The 20,456-nt window shown below is 39.9% G+C and overlaps 2 protein-coding genes across 3 annotated transcripts; one reads left to right on the forward strand and one right to left on the reverse strand.

The window, feature by feature from the left end:
- The first annotated feature begins 10,267 nt into the window (after positions 1-10,267).
- Positions 10,268-20,173, forward strand: LOC107797231 (uncharacterized). 2 transcript variants are annotated; one of them, XM_016620103.2, is made up of 9 exons: positions 10,268-10,999; positions 11,596-15,019; positions 15,091-15,157; positions 15,290-15,360; positions 15,454-15,519; positions 15,601-15,690; positions 16,486-16,662; positions 17,673-17,751; positions 19,878-20,173. In XM_016620103.2, the coding sequence occupies exons 1-8, from the start codon at positions 10,626-10,628 to the stop codon at positions 17,706-17,708; spliced, it is 4,305 nt and encodes a 1,434-aa protein (XP_016475589.1). In that variant the 5' UTR covers positions 10,268-10,625; the 3' UTR covers positions 17,709-17,751; positions 19,878-20,173. The 2 variants fall into 2 exon arrangements, with proteins under 2 accessions (XP_016475589.1, XP_016475588.1); XM_016620102.2 differs by lacking the exon at positions 19,878-20,173 and having other exon boundaries at positions 17,673-17,939.
- DFR2 (dihydroflavonol-4-reductase) lies at positions 18,266-20,123 on the reverse strand. The gene is made up of 6 exons (NM_001325630.2): positions 19,926-20,123; positions 19,610-19,779; positions 19,306-19,500; positions 19,052-19,211; positions 18,728-18,920; positions 18,266-18,639 (listed from the first exon to the last, which is right to left on the reverse strand). Exons 1-6 carry the CDS (start codon positions 20,074-20,076, stop codon positions 18,363-18,365), a joined length of 1,146 nt encoding a protein of 381 aa, NP_001312559.1. The 5' UTR covers positions 20,077-20,123; the 3' UTR covers positions 18,266-18,362.
- Positions 20,174-20,456: the final 283 nt, after the last annotated feature.

Raw genomic sequence — 20,456 nt, forward strand, 5'->3', positions numbered from 1 at the left:
AGTGAAAATTTTGAAGAGTTAGAAATAGCAATTTGATTTGACATGAGAAAATATTAAAAATAAATACCTAAGTGATAAAAATCATGAGAAGAGGGACTAGAGAGTGGACAGTGGTGATTTGTATGTTGAGGACAAAGGGCTGCACGCTTGTGTTTATCTGCAGTTCCTGTCCATGCAATCATGTTATCTTCCAGCAACTTAATTAAATGTATATCTAGACGCTTAATCTACAAGATTAAACTAATAAGTACACACTGTTTCTATACATGATTAAGTTTACAGACAATGATTGGAATGAGTGTTTGGCTTTAGCAAGATGTGACTTTGAATAAAGTTAGCCAACATATCGGACCCCAGAACCACTCCCCCTTTAGCCTTTAGGAGCCTTTTCTTCTTCATAGCCTCTTGCAAATTGCTATTATTCACATTTGCCCTCCTTTTACTATATCTTTTCCAACATAAGGAAATGCAAAAGCATTCATCATTTGCCCTCTTGGCAATTCATAATTGGTCGGTTGATGCAAAGAGTAACCAAGAAGAAGAGCCTATTTCTTCTTTTTTAGACATATTAAAGTAGTAGAATAATGACATGTTTGGATCTAAATCTTGTCTTTCCTATGCTACAATTCTTTGAATCTTTGAACAAAAATGCTGAAAAAGAGAAAAAATCTTTCTCTTTGTATTTAGCTAATTGCGTACTGTTAGAGGATGAAATGTAAAGTAATCCAAAGTAGAGATCCTTATTGTCCTTGTAACAGCACTAAAAGAATACCAAATAATAAGGCTTGCCTTTATTTTCTAACATTTTAACTTATTTTTTTACATAGATTTCTTTCTCCTAGTTGCTTAATGACGTGGTAGGTAAATCGGTTCTTACTTTTGGCATATCTTGAGTTCTTCCAAGTTTGTCACATCTATGTTTTGGTTTATATATCCAACATAGTTGTTGACCTTTATGAATAATTTTAATTGCATCATGTTAATGTTATCTGTTTCACCCAATTTACTTCGCTTCCCTATATGGACACACACATAGTAAACACACATAACAACTGAAAAATACCCTTATATACTCTTAGTAATTGCTATAAAGAAACAATGGAATTGCTTATGTATATATATCGCACACAATATTTATTTCATGTGTTCTATATCTACGACCCCAGTCTATATCTTATCCGATTTGTGAGATTTTGCTATTAAGAATACACCACATATATATATATATATATATATATATATATATATATATATATATATATATATATATATGATAATAATGCCCTGGCAAAGAGCACAAAATATTCATTTGCAATTATTATGACGGTTGAGTTGATTCCGACGTTGTTTGATAAGAAAATCTGTGGTTTTAGTTGAATAACAGAGTTGGCAATAAGAGTTGTTGGTCCCATATATGACCAATTCTATCAAGTTTTATTATAGAGCATATTAGTTGGTGTTATTAGTACAATAGGTTTTTGTTGAAGCATATTTTAGTAATTATAAGGTACAAAGCGTAACCTAATTAGTACCATCATTGCAATTTCCTCGATTTATTTTGTTGTAAATGGTCATATTTCTACATCAAGAAGAGTTGTGAGGGGGCCATCAGAATCCCATCCCAAAAATATTTAAAGCACTTAAACGAGAAACCGCTTAGGTTCACACCTCATGTATCTTTGTCTATCTAATTAATGTGACCCACGTTAGCCATCTACCAAAACAGGTAATACTCTCTTAATTATCTGGATTTCAGTAGTCTCATTATTAGGAAAAATACTCTCATGTATCCTCAATATATAGTGGGGAGACGACAATGTAAAAATACTTTCATCTTCAATTTCTTCCTTCTTTCCAATATCTTTTTGCGTATTTTAGCTTCTCTTGATGTTAGAATTTTAGAGGAAAATTGTTGTCCAATTATGTCTTTTTTATTTGTTTAATTTGTTGACTAGGTGAAAAAAAGAATACTTTGTGCTTGTCATGATAAACAACTTTGACTTGTTTTTTTTGTGTGCTTCTTTACAAGAAAAAAGGAAAGAAATACAACAATCTAAAGTTATTTTATCATGACAAGCACACATTCTTTTTCTTAAGGAATGACAAAGTTTAAAGAGATAAATATACACAGAAGTCAAAAAAAATTAACACGTAATATATACATATAAATAATAAATTATACATATTTAAACGGTGTAATTTTTCGACATACAAGTCTCAGTGAACACTACTGGGAGCTATGTCTCTCTCTATATAGAGTAGAGACTAAAAAAAAATTGACAAGAAAAACGTGTATTTTTATGTGTATATTCTTGTCTGTATTGGGTGACATTGTTTCACAAGTGAGGCCAAGGCCTGGCCGGAAATTTTTATTTTGTGTCTCATACAACTGACACTAGTTGTATGAGATAACTTTTTTGTCTCACAGTTTTGTGGACCCAGAATTTTATGGACCCAGAATTGTAAGATTGAGGTCCACAAATTTGTGAGACAAAAAGGAGCCTCATACAACTAATGTAAGTTGTATGAGATACAAAATAAAACTTCTCGTTGTTTGAAAAATTGAAATACATGGAATGGGGCCAAGTCTACGTGCAATCCACAATGATTAATAAGTCTGACCCTGACAGTTGCTTATTTTAATCTCGGGCTCGTTTGATACGAGGGACAAAGAATAATTAATCTCGAGACTACATTTAAGAAGAGTTTATCTCATGTTTGGTTGGGAGAAAATTATGGTATAATTAATCCCAAAATTAATTATCACAGAATTATAGTATTTTTTTATCCCCATGAAAAGATGGAATAACTATCCTGGGATAACATCTTTCCAAACGATCCCTTAATACTTTATCTTTTCACTTATAAATATCTGTATTATACTCCATTTATCTTCTTAAAAGATACTACGTAATAACCTTAATTATAAGAGTATTTTTCTAATTTATCCTAACGTTTCATTTAGTTAATACTCATTCAATAAAGGTGTTTGACTCAAAAGACGTTTGACTCTTTTGGACAAATCAATCAAAGATGAAGGGTAAATCGTAGTCAAACTTAATTGATTACAGACCAAGAGATTTCATAATAATAAATGTCTAGGGGATGACGAAAATATTACAATCCCGTTAAGATTTAATATTGCCTTCTTCCTCAGTCCCTGAGGAAAGAATATTACAATTGCTTTTTTTTTGTACAAGATACAAGAATGGAGCTTTGTTCTTATTTTCCTTCTGTGGGAAAAAAATGGAGAAGCCCCTCCCTTAAAATATATATATATATATATATATATATATATATATATATATATATATATATATATATATATATATATATATATATATATATATATATATATATATATATAATTGAAATCCTTCACCCTCAGCGTGACTTGACGCGCTCGGGCCAGTGGTGCGTTCTGGTCGTGATTCTAGGCGTTGCTCTTTTTGATTTGTCGAATATTGTGGAGGAGAAATGAAGTGGACTCTATTGACTTTCATTACCCGATTGTTAAAAAGGGGGTCGTGGGCAACCTGGTCGGGGTGGTCAGATTTTGACCAATACAGTTAGTCCCCCCGTCTATCGGGGCCGTCCTTTGTCGGGCTCGACGGACGGATCATGTTTGCAGTGTAGTCGAGAGGAATCTGACCCCCGACTTTCTGTTCCTTAGTCGCGTTTTGTGGACTTTTTGGCGGAGTGGAGGTGTTGTTTCGATACTCGTGGACCGTTGCGATGGTCTTGGGATCGAAACGTCGGTTGGCAATGAAGCGTTAGTTCGTGGATGCCACCATTATGACACCTGTACCTAGGAAACTGAAACGTATCGTGCCCTATCAGATTCAAATGGCGACTCTTAGATTTCGTGCTAGGGGAATTTATGTCTCTTATAAATAGGGGAACTTGTCATTTGAGTATTTCACTTCATCATTCATTTGAAAGAGTTCTTCAGATATTGTTTTTTCTGATACCCTGAATTCTTGCTTACCTTCTTGCTCACTGCGACCTTTAATCTTTTCTTCGTATCACTTCTTTCGGAGAGTTTTCTTCTAAAAATGGCTGGCGATTCTTCTCGTGATAATCTTCCTGTCGTTGATCCGGTAACAGAGAGCTCTGTTCAGGCCACCGGAGAAGTGGATGCGGTAGAGGATGAGGAGATTCCCCCGGTAGATGAAATTCTGCCTTGCCCAGGTAGGGACGCAACTGACTTCAGTTTCGGCAGTGGAGCGGAGCCGGAACACGTCACTTCCATTGTGAGGGAAAGGGTAATTGTAGAGTTGAGGGAACAGTGGGGAATCCCCAGTTTCGTCGAGCGACCGACAGAGGGGGACGACAGAATTCACTTCGACCGCCCCGGATATTGTGTGTTCTACGCCTACTATTTCATTGTAGGGTACTCACTTCCTCCCCCATGTCGGTGGTAGATTTCTGCCGCTACTACGAGGTGTGTCCTGCTCAGCTTTCTCCTTATTTGTACAAGTTGTTTCTCATGCTGCTCAAATATGCGGAACTTGCCGGTCGTGAGGTCACTTTGGGCCATATGCTTAGCATTTTTACTCCACAACTGATTCGAGGTACGATGATTCATGCGCGTCCTCGGGGATCAAAGGGTCTAGTAGTGAAGATGGACGATAGAACCAATCGTCGTTTCTATGAAAATTACTTTTATGTGCGGACCGAGCATATTGTGGCGGACCCGACGGGATTCCCCGAGAGATGGAACTTTGCCCGTAAGTTTGCGTCTTTAATTAATGAAATGTTCGACCATTTTCCGTGGATGCTAAACTGCTTTGTTTTTCTGCAACTGAGAAAATGCCCCAGCCGCCTGTTGAAGGGATTCGCGAATGGGTGGAGGCCATTCTTTGTTTCCATGAGAGGTTTGGACGCATGTCTCTTACAGGTGAGATGACATCCTTATCTACTGTCTTTCCCCCCCTTTTTTGTTGTTTAGCCTCTTATGTATCATTCGTCATTGTCAGGGAGGGTTCGGAGAGCAAGGGCCCCTCAGCTAGCCTTTCGCCAGTCGGCTGCATCCGCTCGTCTTGTCGATGTACCTGTTGCACGCCCTTCGTCGAGGGCTGCTTCGGTTGAATCCGCGGCCTTGGTTACTCCAGTGAGGGCCGCTTCTCAGGACGAGGTCGCGACTAGTGTCATCCGTTCTACGAACGAGTCACCGTCGACTGGGGAGGAGGAAGGGCCATCGAAGAGACGGAGAGTAGAGTTTGAGATAACGCCTCCGACAGTGATTCACCTGGATGATTCTCCCCCGACGGGTTCAGCAGAAGGTATTACTGCAGCGTCTCCCACAAAGGCGGAGCGGATTGTTGAAATTGGCGTCGGTGGTCAGCGCTCAGAAACTCCGGCTGCCGCCGTGGCTCAGCGAAAAGTCTCTGCTGTTACTGGCAATCAACGCCTGGTCATGGTAGAGAACCATACCTCTGGCGCCGCTGTTGTGATTTCAGACGTGCCCTCCTCTTCTGCAGCGGATCGTGCTCCTTCTTCGGCAACGGAAAGGGGAAAAGGCATGATGGTTGACAAGTATGAGTCCGAGTCAGACCTGGATCCTGATGATGTCAGGATGTACGAGGAGGGCCTTACTCATTCGATGGTTCACACGGGGGGCTCGACTCGTATTCTTCAGATCCCTTCCGGTGTTAACCTCTTGGTAGAGGGGGGGATATAGTGCCGTAATTCAACCTTTTATGTTTAGAAGCTAAGAATGAGTCCATTCGGGATGTCCCCGATGCTGAGTTGAGGGATGAGGTGGCCGTCATGGGCTTAAGGGTACGTTGCATTTTGTTTTTGCTTTAGGCCTTTTCCCCTATTCGAAAGTATTAGTTTAACCCCATCCTTATGATTTTCAAACATATATGGTGGAGGTACAAAGCATTTGCAGGGCCAACGTCTGGGCAAGGATTTTCTTGAAGATGCTGGAGAAGTACCGTCGCTACCGCGACAGATGTCGTGAGATGCATGAGCGGCTGAGGACCGATCCCCGTAATCGGGCTCTCGGCGAGGAGATGGAAAAAAAGGACCAGGAATTGATGCAAACGATCTGTAGTAAGAGCGAACTCGGGGAGCAGCTTCGCATTAAGGACGAGGAGCTCGAGTTGGGCAAGGGGATCGTGGCGGGGTGTGAGCATTTGCAGGGTAGGTTGAGGTCAATGCAGTCAGAGATGGACCAGAACTTGGTCAAGGTTGAGGCGATGAGTACAGAGTGGATGAGAAAATTGACCGCGATGGAGAGCAAAGTCATTAGTTTGGAGAACATTGAGAGAGTTTGGTCTAAGGCTTTGGCAAGGGCAGCGGCCTTGGAAGACACCATCCACGTACTCCAATCTGAACAAGAGTTAGAGAGAGCGACAGCTACCCTTAGGGAGGCGAGGCTTGAGGAACGCATTGGACCGATTGGTCAGGAGGCGTCGATTCTGGGAGATCGAGTCGCGGCCTTGGAGGCGGAAAATGCACGACTACAGGTCCGAGTTACTTCGTCCTCCGCTGTCATTCCTCGCCAAGTGCATGAGCTCTGGGTTTATGCTAAAGCCCAGCAGGACATCTATAAGAGTTTGTGGGAGGCGGGCACCATGGCCGAGGCTGCTTACGAGGAAGCGCGAGCGAAGACTCGTGAGGCTCGCATCAACTGTGGATACGATGCGGCGACACCTGAAGCCAATGGGGGTGCGGATGATGATAATGATGAGCCTTGTGGAGATGGTGACGATAGTGGCGGTGATGATAGCGGTGATGACGCCAAATGAAGAGTGTTGTCATTTGTCTTTTATTTTTATTTTATTTGTTGATAGTCGTCTATTCGTTCCATCTTCTTTTTTTCTTCTTCTTTCCCCTTTTTTTATTGGTCGGCTTGGGCCATATGTAAGTGGCGAAATCCCGCACTATGACATTGCATAAATAAAAGTTTCTTTCTTCGCTATTTGCCTTGTACTTCACTTTTTATTCTAACTATCCATGGCCTCGGAGCGAGACAGAGGCTCGCCCGACGAGTCCCGATTTTTCTTTTCTTCCAGTGGTGTTCAAACGTTTTTTCCTTTTTGGCAAAGGCCCTTGGCCTTAAAGGGAGTTATTTCGAACTTATCGAAATTACAGCCCGTCGTCGTTCAAGCGACGTCGAGCCTTCTTTTTTTCTTTGATGGCGAAGGCCCTTGGCCTCAAAGGGTGTTATTTCGAACTCATCGAAATAACGGCCCGTCGATGTTCGAGCGAGGTCGAACCTTTCTTTTTTCTTTGATGGCGAAGGCCCTTGGCCTTAAAGGGTGTTATTTCGAACTCATCGAAATAACAGCCTGTCTACGTTCGAGCGAGTTCGAACCCCTTCTTTCGTTTGATGGAGAAGGCCCTTGGACTTAAAGGGTGTTATTTCGAACTTATTGAAATAATAGCTCGTCGACGTTTGAGCGAGGTCAAACCTTTCCTTTTTCTTTGATGGCGAAGGCCCTTAGCCTTAAAGGGTGTTATTTCGAACTCATCGAAATAACGGCCCGTCGATGTTCAAGCAAGGTCGAACCTTTCCTTTTTCTTTGATGGCAAAGGCCCTTGGCCTTAAAGGTGTTATTTCGAACTCATCGAAATATCAACCCGTCAACGTTCGAGCGAGGTCGAACCCCTTATTTCATTTGATGGCGAAGGCCCTTGGCCTTAAAGGGTGTTATTTCGAACTTATCGAAATAATAGTGATGGCGAAGGCCCTTGGCCTTAAAGGGTTTTATTTCAAACTTATCGAAATAATAGCCCATCGACGTTCGAGTGAGGTCGAACTTTTCCTTTTTCTTTGATGGCGAAGGCCCTTGGCCTTAAAGGGTGTTATTTCGAACTCATTGAAATAACGGCCCGTCGATGTTCGAGCGATGTCGAACCCCTTCTTTCGTTTGATGGCGAAGGCCCTTAACCTTAAAGGGTGTTATTTTGAATTTATCGAAATAACAGCCCGTAGACGTTCGAGCGAGGTCGAACCTTTCCTTTTTCTCTGATGGCGAAGGCCCTTGGCCTTAAAGGGTATTATTTTGAACTCATCGAAATAACGGCCCGTCGATGTTCGAGCGAGGTCGAACCTTTCCTTTTTCTTTGATGGCAAAGGCCCTTGGCCTTAAAGGTGTTATTTCGAACTCATCGAAATATCAACCCGTCAACGTTCGAGCGAGGTCGAACCCCTTATTTCATTTGATGGCGAAGGCCCTTGGCCTTAAAGGGTGTTATTTCGAACTTATCGAAATAACAGCCCGTCGACGTTCAAGCGAGGTCGAACCTTTCCTTTTTCTTTGATGGCGAATGTCCTTGGCCTTAAAGGGTGTTATTTCGAACTCATCGAAATAATGGCCCGTCAATGTTCGAGCGAGGTCATACCTTTCTTTTTTCTTTGATGGTGAAGGCCCTTGGCCTTAAAGGGTGTTATTTCGAACTTATCGAAATAACAGCCTGTCGACGTTCGAGCGAGGTCGAACCCCTTTTATCGTTTGATGGCGAAGGCTCTTAGCCTTAAAGGGTGTTATTTCGAACTTATCGAAATAATAGCCCGTCGACGTTCGAGCGAGGTCGAACCTTTCTAGTTTATGAAGGGTCGGGCATCTTCCGTGAAGTCCCAATTTGTTTGGTATTGCTTGCATCAGATGGTTCAACACTGGTGGACACGAGGCATCAACGTTTCACATAGGCTCGCGTTGTGCGCGCATTATACTTTTCCTGCCTGACTCCGGCAGTTTAGCTCGGAGATGATGCCGACAGGGAGGGCTTCGACTGCATCGAAGTGATTTTTGTTCTTCAATCTAGATGTCCTTGCGTACATTCGTCCACGCAAATCTTATATGCTTACTTTGACGAAGTGTGGGAGGTGAGGGTGAGATGTTCTTCGCTCCCATCCGGTGGTCTAGTGGGGGGGGGGGGGAGTTGGATTGTAGCATCGTTTGCCTTGTTCAGGATATTCGCAGCTGATGTGGCGAGGAATTCCAGGTTTCGTGAATTCATTTGTTTCTCCTTCCCTCAACGCGCTATTCCCATGTCTCGCGTGAGTTAGATTCTCCTTTCGTGCATCTCTTGGTGAATGATTGTGTTTCTCGGCTTTGATCTGGGAAAAACTAGGAGTTTTCACTAGGAAATCCTCACAGATGGCGCCAAATTGTTTGACTCAAAAGATGTTAGACTCTTTTGGACAAATCAATCAAAGATGAAGGGGTAAATCGTAGTCAAACTTAATTGATTCCAGACCAAGAGATTTCATAATAATAAATGTGTAGGGGATGACGAAAATATCGACAATCTCGTTAAGATTCAATATTGCCTTCTTCCTCAATCCCTGAGGAAAGTTTATTACAATTGGTTTTTTTTTTTGCACAAGATACAAGAATGAAGCTTTGTTCTTATTTTCCTTCTGTGGGAAAAAAATGGAGAAGCCCCTCCCTTGAAAGCCTTCTTGGGCTATATATATATATAATTGAAATCCTTCACCCTCAGCGTGACTTGACGCGCTCGGGCCAGCGGTACGTTCTGGTTGTGATTCCAGGCGTTACTCTTTTCGTTTTGTCGGATATTGTGGAGGAGAATTAAAGTGGACTCTATTGATTTTCATTACCCGATTGCTAAAAAGGGAATCGTGGGCAACTTGGTCGGGGTGGTCAGATTTTGACCAATACAAAAGGTAAATTTGGAAAAAATAGTTATAAATGTCTAAAACATCAAATATTTTCAAGCAAATCCAGTTTATCAAATTACATTAATATTTTTGGGACTAGAGATATTAATATCCAAATCACCGAGGAAGTATTTTCAAATAATCCTCGAATTCGTTTTCTTACTATAAGAAAAAAAATTTGATTTAGTTTTTTGATTAAATTTTAACCAAGAATTTTTGTCTGCGTCATTTCCTTCTTGATTGGTATTTTCAGTTTCTACAATTTTTTTTAAAAAAATTTCTTATTGAACCTGGAGAAGAGGAAAGATTCAATTATTAGCAATGGTCTCGAAATTCTAATAATGTACATTACAAATTACAATTCAAATTCTGACACGTTGAGCACTAAAATGGAATTACAATTCAAATCCAAAAATTGTTTTACCATAAAACTGTTTGGAGAGTTAAACAACTTTTACAAAGAAAATTAGATAAGGCTCATTTTCATAATCTAAACTCTCCATTTGTTTCCATTTACGTGATTTACTTTCGTCTATTTTAAAAAAAAAAATTAAACTTTTATTTTATTCTAATTTATAGTCACTCACATATGACATATTTATAGTTTATTTTAAAAACTTCATGTTCAGTTAAAGTACATTATATAAATAGGAACAGAAGGGGAGAAAACCTTGAGTTGACTGTGGAGGTTGAAAAGCATAACGTAACGTCCCCAGAAAGCTGCCGGAGTTAGGCGAATGGCCACGCCTACTGCCATCTTTGTCTTTCTTCTTTTTCCCCTTTTCCTACTAACGATAATCGCCGATCACTCTCAAATATTTTAACCAAAAAGTTTTCCTCGATATTCAAAATTCTTAAAATGTTTCAAAAAAGCAAAAGCAGCTTCCTCTTTCTTATAATTCCCATACTACCCCTTCATTCTTCTTTCTTGACTTCACGCTGAACAAGTAGTACTGTTTTCTCTTCAGAGTTCTCCACATTTCTCATGGAAAATCTCTCACATTCATTTGCTAAAAAGAGTTTCCACCATGGAAGCGGGTTTATTACAACAGCAAGCAAGTCATTATACGACGACGTTTTTGGTGGCCCCCCGAAGTTCGGGGTACCAACGCTAGCTCCTCGTTACGAGGATTATACTGAGATTTTCGGAGGTTTTCACTCTTCTCGTGCTTCCTCTATTCCCATTTTGGATCTTCCGGTTGTTGAGGACGAGGGTGATCAGGTGTCATTCGATGTACAGAGTTCTCATTTTGACTATTCTGAGATTTTCGGAGGGTTTAATGTTGTTGATTTTGCCCTTTCTTATGAGGATTTGGTTCGTCAGTCTACCTCTGGTTATGATTCTTCTGAAGAGGCCTGGTATGTTCATTTTTTTTTTGTGCATTTGGAAAAAAAAAAAAAAGCTCTATCATGCACTTTTTGGTTTCAATTTCCCTTTAGTTTTCCAATTCTGTTGAAAAAATGTGAGCTTGTTTATATTTCAACAAATGAACATATCTAAACTGTTGCGCCTAGGCCGGCCGGCGGGCCTTCAGATGATAAAAATGTCAGTAAAAAAAGGAGTCTAGAATATTCTAACTGGATTTTCATTCTTGCAACAAGTACATGAATTCAAATGTTTATCTAGGCAAAGAGCTAATTTCTTTATTTGAAAGTCGTAATTATCTTGTTTTTTTGGGTATAAGTTATAGGTGTCTTTTACATGTCTCTGTCTGAACTTAAACAAATCAACAGAATGTATCAATCAAATTTCATTAATGAAATCTTATTTCACTTTGGTAGTTAGGGTGGTAAGTTTTTCTTCAATTTGCCTGTTAAAATTAGTAGGATCAGTTTTATTCTTTTTTCAGTGCTCTCAAATAAGAACTGGTTAAAAAAAAAAGACTTCTCCTTTCAATGGGGTTTATAGTTTTATCTTTTATTTATTTATTTATTTTTTGTTTTCCTGATAAAAGGAGTCCAGCTCAAAGTGAGAACCTGTCAGATGAATCAGATCCTTCTGCTTTTTCTGAAAGGAGTCAGAGCTCTTCTAGTGCTGATGTTCCTCATTCATCCGATGGCATCAAGCAGTTCAACATTTCATATCACAAGACTTTCCAGAGGAGCGATGGCGTTGTATCAAATGGCATGACGCATGTAGCACATTTACATGCTATTCCCGGATATACTTACATGGTCAGTGGAAGTCAGGCTTCTCGAAGTCAAGAAGACACCGAGCCACAACCCCTTCAGGAAACTCTTGATCTCAAGCACAACGTGGACTTGAGTGGATCGGTTTTAGAAGAGAAGCGGTTCAAAAGAAGCACGTCACGAAGTATGAGCAGCAGTTATATCATTCATGGAATTAATTCAAAACTTCCGGAGACATGTAGTGAAGCTAGTTGTACTCCAGATAAGCCATTCTTAACTGTGTCAGATATCAGTTTAAGAACTAGGCCTTCAGGGTTGCCACCACCATCAAGACCGCCACCTGGCCTGGCTGCCAAGAAAGGAAACTCCGATAGACTGAATTCAAGACCCAAAGCTTCAAAAAGTTGTGCTTTTGAGCAAAAGCAAGGTGATAATTCACAATCTTACTTTGATGTGGACGTATATGCAAGTTCATCATCAGCAGCGTCTACTGCAGCTATAAAAGATGCAATGGAGAAGGCTCAAGCAAAGCTTAGAAGTGCAAAAGAGCTAATGGAGAGAAAGAAGCAAGATATAAAATGTTACTCAAAACTCCATTTGGAGAATGGTATTTTGGAAGAAAGACCAAGCAAGACATTTGACAAAGATGACATGGCACAAAACATGCGTGTTGAAGAAATGGACGAAATCTTTAAGAATACCGAGGTTATTTCAGTTAATACTGAAGAAGAAAAACATTTCAAGTTTACTGGAAAAAGTGAAGAAAGTGAGCAGGGTAATCCTAATATGTCATCTCAACCATCATATAAAGCTGAAGGTAGAGTTGCATGGAGGGAAGGTGCAGAATTTTTTGAAGTAGTTGAAACTTACCCATCTTCTAGGTCTTCTGAGAAAGTCAAGAATGAATTTGGTTTGCTGAGAAATATTGAATCACATGAATACAGACAATTTGAAGCAACCATTGACAGACTTGACCATCCAGAAACTTGCAACAGTGTTGCAGCAAAGGAGGCTCTGGATACCGAAGAGGGAAGTGAAGAAAAGGTAGGTAAAGGGTCTTACCAATGGGGTATTAAGCATCAAAGATCAAAAGAAGATTTGGGTTGTCAATTGGAGCATAAGGAGACAGTAAAAGCAGCAGAAAGCTTATCTGACGCTAGTACGAGTGAGAAACATGTTAAAGTGGAGCAGCAAGAGGGAACAAGTGAGACGCTAATCAGCACTTCTCATGAAAGCGTAGATGACAACAGACGAGGTGATCAGAATGTGAGTGGTGGCAGTAGAAGATTAGATGATCAAAAGAGATTTATAAACATTGATGCTAGGCATATTGATATAAAGCTGATGGCAGAGTCTGAGATTGAAGAATCTGAGGGAGGGCTTAGTGATGATGAGGATGAAACAGGAAATGGACAGAGAGTAAATGATATAGTCAAGCAGGAAAGGAAGAAGCAACGTGATGCAGTTTCTGAAAGAGATGAAGGCTCTCTTCACCAGGAGGAGAATGCAACGAGCCCAAAGGAGGATTTTAGATCAGAAAAGAATGATGAGAATTTGGAGTTGGCTTGTAAACAAGAGAAGAATGAGAGAGACAAAGAGACCGATTTCAAGTGGGACCCAAAGGTTCAGGATGCAAAAGGTTCTTTTGGCTGGGTGCAAGAGGAGAGCCAATTTAGAGTGGCTCTCGAGAAGAAAGAGCATGAAGGGGAACAAAATGAGCCTCATGAAGGAGAAGAAACTGAGAGAAGAGGGGATGGCGCATGTGAAGGAGAAGATGGTGATGTGGATATGACTGAGGTATTGGAGCAGCAAAAGAGTAGGACGAAATCCCCTATGCGTTCCAAAGTAGAATTTGAGAACATATCTGAAGAGTCCAGTGAGTTTGACGGAACTGAACAAGCAACTGCATGTGATGATAAGTGGGAAGAATTGCGTGAACAGACCGAAGATAGCGCGCCTATTGAGATGGTTGGATCTGTATTGAAGAACAACAATGTGGAAGTTCACACAGATGCTACGGCATTTCATTGGGCCCGCCAACAAAATGATGAGACTTTACGTGTGGACAGAATGTCTAAGAAGCTAGAGGAGAACGTTGGAAAGCTGGAAGCAACTCAATCAGCTCTTTCCCGCGAAGTAGATGAGAAATTGGAAACTGAGCTGCAAAATTGTGATAGAGAATCAGAAATTGGAGAGGCCAATCTGCTGCCTAAAGATGGATGCGACTCTGTTTGCAATAGACAAGATGTCTTGGGACATGTAAAAGACCAAACCAGAAGAGCAGATGCAATATGGTCTACTTCTTCGAATGTGCCATTGACCAATTCAAGTGAAGCTGGTATTTGCATAGGTAAGGCGTCTGATAGAATGAAGAAGACATCACCTGAAATGGTAAATCATTCTGATCAAACAAATGTTACACCTCCTGAATGTCTGACAGCGAACATCAATGGAGTTCAGTCTGGCACTAACCAGGAAATTACAGAGGAAAAGTTTACAGCTAATCACCCTGACCATAGGAATGGAACATATTCTGAGGGGGCAAGAATGAACTCCAAGGTTGTTCAGTCTGGCACTAACCAGGGAGTTACGGAAGAAAAGTTTACAGCTCATCAGGTTGCCAGGGAATGGGTCACAAACGCAAAGAAAATTGGAGATGCTTTGGCTGCTGTGCTAGAGGATGTTGAAGTATTGTCAAGTACAGACCAGAGAACAGCAACTGGAGGTCCCCACAAGAAAGAGAGAAATTCAAATAAGATCATTACTCCTGAAGCACAAAAAATGGACGAAAGACTGACAAAAGAAAGAGAATTGGAGGAAGAATATCTGAGAAAGTTAGAAGAAGAGAGGGAGAGAGAAAGAGAAAGAGAGAAGGATCGTATGTCTGTGACTCGTGAAGCTCTGGAAAGGTCATATCTTGAAGCCCGTGAGAGAGTAGAAAGAGCTTCCATGGAGAGAGCTACAACTGAAATACGACAAAGAACTATGGCGGAGGCCCGAGAAAGATTAGAGAAGGCATCTGCAGAGGCTAGGGAAAGATCTCTAGCAGAGCAGACATCTGTAGAGGCTAGGCTCAGGGCGGAGCGTGCTGCAGTAGAAAGAGCAACTGCAGAGGCTCGGCAACGAGCTTTCGAGAAAGCAATGGTTGAGAAGGCTATCCAGGAGTCACGTGAACGAGTGGAAAGATCATCTTCAGAAAAATTTTCTGCTTATTCTAGGACCAACGAAATGAGACAGAGCTCTTCTTCTGTGAGTATCTCTTTTCCTTCTTAAACATTGAAATGCATGCCAGCTATCTACTTATTGGGGTTTCTTGACAGGAACAACATGCGCATCATAGCACAGAAACCTCAAAATTGAGATATTCATATTCTTCAGCTCATGCTGGTATGTACATGAAGCACCAATACTGTTTTTCTTTTTTTCCTTCCTTTCGTTTATAGTCTAGTTCTCCTTAGGTTTTCTTAAGAAGATTAGATTTTTCTAGTGAAGCTTCTAGTAAAATTGAATGCTTTGTAGGCATTGAAGGTGAATCACCTCAACGATGTAAAGCTCGGTTGGAGAGGTACCGCAGAACATCTGAGCGTGCAGTATGTGCTTCTTAATCATCTTGTCCCTATTAGAAGTTCTTTTCTATGGTTTTTTCTTCTTTTGTATAATCTTTTATCTTGTTCTTGTTTCAGGCTAAGGCCCTAGCAGAGAAAAATATGCGTGATCTTCTAGCTCAGAGGGAGCAAGCGGAGAGAAATGTATGTCCATCTCTTTGAGCAATACTGTATATCATGAATCATCTAGATTTCATGTTGTCTCACTTGAGGATTCCTGTGCAGAGATTGTCTGAAACTCTGGATGCTGAAGTGAAAAGGTGGTCAAGCGGGAAAGAAGGCAATCTACGTGCATTGCTTTCAACTTTACAATACGTATGCTTGCTCTTCAAATTCTTTATACGGATAAATACTTTTCTTTAGCTAATCAAATACTAAGTGCTTGTGGATTTTCTTTGTATTGCCAAGTTCATGTTTAACTCTGGATCAAATGAATATTCATCAGGATAGGCGAAATAGTTCTTGATTTATATTTTACAGGTTTACCTTGCTGAGTCACTTGACTGCTTAAGTGAAAGGTGTTTCATTCTCATTTACTTGTAGTTATTTTCAAATGGAAAAAAGTTAATGTGTCAGGAAGTGCTTCTTTATTCTATTAGTATCCTTTGCCAAATTATGTTAACTTGGCTAAAGTTAAACGTTGACCCAGATGAGCCTTTTCTATCTTGCATTTTCTTTGTCTCTTCATTTAATTACCTCTTTTAAATAATTGGTGTGGGTGTCTGCAACTATCAAAACAAGCATTCCTAACATTTGCTGACAGGACAGTGGTGCAGTTTTGAAACAGAAATGTGAAAGAATGTCCCGTCCATTTTTCAAACTCTTATATGCTTCCTGATCATTTTTTACTAAATAAGAAATTTAACCCATTAAATTTGGACATGGGAGGATTTAACTAGTGAAATTGTCGCGTATGAGATGTAGTACTAATCATAGCAGTGAGAAAGCTCTGGTTGCCATCGAAATATGACTGCATGACATGTCAATAGTGAAGATTAATTTTGAGTTTTTAATAGTACCATATAGCTTCTTTTTCACACATTATCATCATATGATTTTGGGCCAAACCTCCATAATGTAGAAATTCAATGTATCCATCCTCGTTTGCAGATTCTTGGGCCTAATAGCGGTTGGCAGCCAATTCCATTAACAGAAGTTATAACTTCAGTAGCGGTGAAGAAAGCTTATAGGAAAGCTACTCTTTGTGTGCATCCTGACAAATTACAACAGCGAGGTGCTAATATTCAGCAGAAGTATGTATGCGAGAAGGTCTTTGATCTTTTAAAGGTGTGTTTTCTCATTTTTCTTTCTTTACTTATATAAATTTATCTTACCTGTCAATGTTCTGTATACTAATGCAATACTCTACTGCTGCTTAGTGGTGACTAGTTTGTCTCTTAGTTTGAATTGGTCGGAGAACGAGAATATTTACTGTATCGACCTAATCATTGTTATTGTTAGGACCTTTGTTACCATTGATAAAAGAATGTCTGGGATGTGGTAGTTTCTGCACCATAGTTTTCTCTTAACTTGACATATATCTTATACTGGAATATGGTGTGTGGTACTTCTAATTGATGTAAACCTATCACTTTCACTCAAGTTCTTGCAAGACTACATATAAAAGTGTGGGAAGGGGATAAATCTAACAACACAAACGTCTATGGCTACCACAAGTTTCAAAAGTCTTTCTTTCTTTATAATCTGAGAAGTTTAAAGTTGTATTGTTTCTATAGATGTGTCATTATTTTTGGACAATCTAAAAAGGAAAGTGTGTCGCATAAAATAGGACAAAGAGTGCAGTATTTTAGCTATACAGTAGCAGAACTTGTTGGAAAAAAAAGAACTTCATTGGGTAATTTGTAATGTGATGAACCACGTGGCTTATTTGTTTCGTTTGTTCCCCCTTCTCACTCCTTTTCTTTAAGTCAAATTCTTACTATTGTCTGTTTTCTGTAAGTTGTTACTCTAATCAGGAAGGCCTTATTAGGGGGTGAGGTAAAGACCTATATTGCGCGGACTCTCCAAAATGTAGTCGCACCCGTGTCGGATCCTTCAAAAATGCACTACTTTTGGAGGATCCGACACGTATCCGGCCACATTTTCGGAGAGTCCGAGCAACATAGGTAAAGACAGACTATCATCTTTGACCTCATAGAATTTATTTCTACTTCTCCCTTAATTTTTTATTTTTATTTATTCCAGCCAGCTTTCACACCTCCCTCTTTCCACGCTTCTTTCTCTTTTAGTATCTGCTTTGAGTTCTCATAGTTGTCATCATTTTTCTGTGTCTACAGGAAGCATGGAACAGGTTCAACTCTGAGGAGAGGTAGTGGAAGACTTGGTTGCTCGGCTGAACATGTAATTTGCACAGTAGTGAGTAGATTCTCTTTCTTATTATTTTTTTAGTTTCTGCATGTAAGCGCAAGCTTTAGAAATCTGACCTGAAAGAAAATGGGCTAACGTGGCTATTCATTGAAATGGAACTTTCTGTTAAAAGGCTGTGTTATTGTGCTACTATGTTATTGTTCTTATAATAATAATAATAATTACTATTATTATTATTATTGGTATTATCATCTTTATACTATTGTTATTATTGTTATCGCTAGTTTCCCTCCAATGATTATGAAAGATGGTAATCTCTTTTCTGCCAAATGATATGCAAGCGCCTTGAGAAAAGTTTTTCCAGAAAGTTAACACAAGATCTTGCTTTTGTAAAGCTTATAAATTGGAATATACGTCCTTGTATTTGGATCCAGATTTCCTGCAGTGATTATAGATTCTCTTTCTCTGCAAAATATACCTAGGATCTTTGATATCCTACTGTGCAGCTGCCTTTAATCAGCAAGATGAGAAATTCCATATATTCATTGAACATTTTACTCATTTAGTATTATAAAACCTCGAGCAAAATTACATTAGAGAACCAAGAAGCAAACTTGTTGCTAGGCATGCTCGCCTCTTTATTTTGTAAGATTGCCGTTCTAGATTTCCCCATTGGTTGACTTTCCTGTACCATTTGCAACTGGTGAATTCTCTTTGCCACTTGCATAGTTTTCAGCAGAAAGGGGAATGGTTTCTTTGTCACGTCCATTATCTGCTGTGCTTTGGGTAGAAAAGGGAAGCAACTGCTTCTGTCGACAAGTCTCAATGGCCCCTTTATACATATCCTCCAAAGTGTACTTGAATTGAAACCCCATATCCGTCAGCTTCTTTGGCGAAAAATACACCACGGGCAAGTCCTTATCGATGCCTTTAAACCTGTTATTTACCCAAGATTGAGTTACCGAGCCATCACTCAGTGAATGGGCCAAGTATACTTAGGCATACAGAGGAGTGGAGAGCTTACTCAGTAGGGACGTAGTACTCTGGCCATTTCTCTCGGACCATCTTTGCCACATCATAGATGATAGCATGATGGGACGCGCAGATGAATCTTCCCTCTGCCTTTGGCTGCTCATATAGGAAAATATGAGCCTCACAAAGATCATCCAAATGCACATATTGACCTTGTTTAATGATGCAGTAGTGAGCTTCATTCCCTGCATTCTCAATCTGATTAAACCAATGATTGTAAAAAACTGTTTCTTAAAATAATTAGTATGGTGTTTACTTAGAAGAGTAAGTATTCATCTTCTGTACATTGTAATAAGATATAAAGACTACACCATACCAGTAATTAGTGAAAGTGCAGTGATTAAGCTAGGTGGGAATGTAGGCGTGAGGAATGGACCAACAACCAGCGGCGGTATGATGCTAATAAAATCAAAGTTCTTCTTTTTAGCTGCTTCCATTGCGGCCTTCTCTGCCAGTATCTTGGAAACAAAATACATCTGCAATGAAAATAATTCACAAGGCAGTAACGATAAAAATACTGTTTCTATACATAGAAAGGGTGTTCCTAAAATATAGAATAACCAGACGAACCCATCCTGTCATCTTCTTAGCATATATGAAGTCCAAGTCGCTCCAGCTGGTCTCGTCATAGAAAAGCTTTTGGTGTTCTTGGGCATCGAGAGTTCCAGCCGATGAAGTGAAAACCAGCCTCTTCACTGTGTTTGCTTTAGCACATGATTCTATGATGCTTAACATTCCCCTGACTGTTGGTTTAATTACTTCATTCTGTCACGTATATAAATGTCTAGTGTTACATTAGAATTGATCAGCCAGAAATGTGAGAATGCAATAAGTATATATGAGTTACTCTGTTACTGTTCTAGCTTGATAGTACCTCAGGGTCCTCGGACTCGAAATCCATAGGTGTTGCCACATGGAATACTCCTTGACAGCCTTGAATGGCTTCATCAAAGCTTCCTTCCACTGACAAGTCCGCTTTCCACAGCGTTAAGTTTGTGTCAGCTTTTGGCAATTCGAATAGATGCTTTACCTTCTTCTTGTTCTCTACAAAAATTAATGCATTTTTACATTAGGGTCATGTCATTCTAAGAGACACTTTTAGCAATGTCATATATACACTTCTCTGGACACTCATAATGCAGTTTGTATGGATTGATTAACGGCTGGAAAGAAAAGAGACAAAAATGTACCAGGATCACGAACAGTAGCGTGAACATTATAACCACGTTCAAGGAGTCTCATGACAAGCCAAGAGCCAATAAATCCAGCTGCTCCAGTGACGCAAACCGTCGGTGCTACCGGAGGAGGAGCATGAACAGCTGCATGAGCTTCACTTGCCATTTTCAGAAATGAAAGGTAGAAGAGTGGGAAAATTTTTATGTGACTGGACTTACTAGTATTTAAATTGAACTACAATGAGATGAGCTTTATTTATTCTTATGTCGTGTTTATACTACTTGAACGTAGGTGGTGTTAGGAGTGGTAATGTTAGATGGTATGCACGTGCTCAACGCACCGTTAAGTTACTTCATTGGATTAACCAAATATGACTGACTGACTGGTTGGTGAGAGGAAGAAAAGGGCTTGTGTCTAGTGTCTGGTTATTTGGCAGCCACATCCTTATCTGCATATAGAATAAAATGTATTGTGTGTTTAACCAGAAAATAGGAATTTCGGTCAAAGCTTATTTTTAAAAGTATTCGGGTTACTGATAATCAAAT

Source organism: Nicotiana tabacum, chromosome 3 (assembly GCF_000715075.1).
Source record: "Nicotiana tabacum cultivar K326 chromosome 3, ASM71507v2, whole genome shotgun sequence".
NCBI classification, from domain to species: Eukaryota; Viridiplantae; Streptophyta; class Magnoliopsida; order Solanales; family Solanaceae; genus Nicotiana; species Nicotiana tabacum.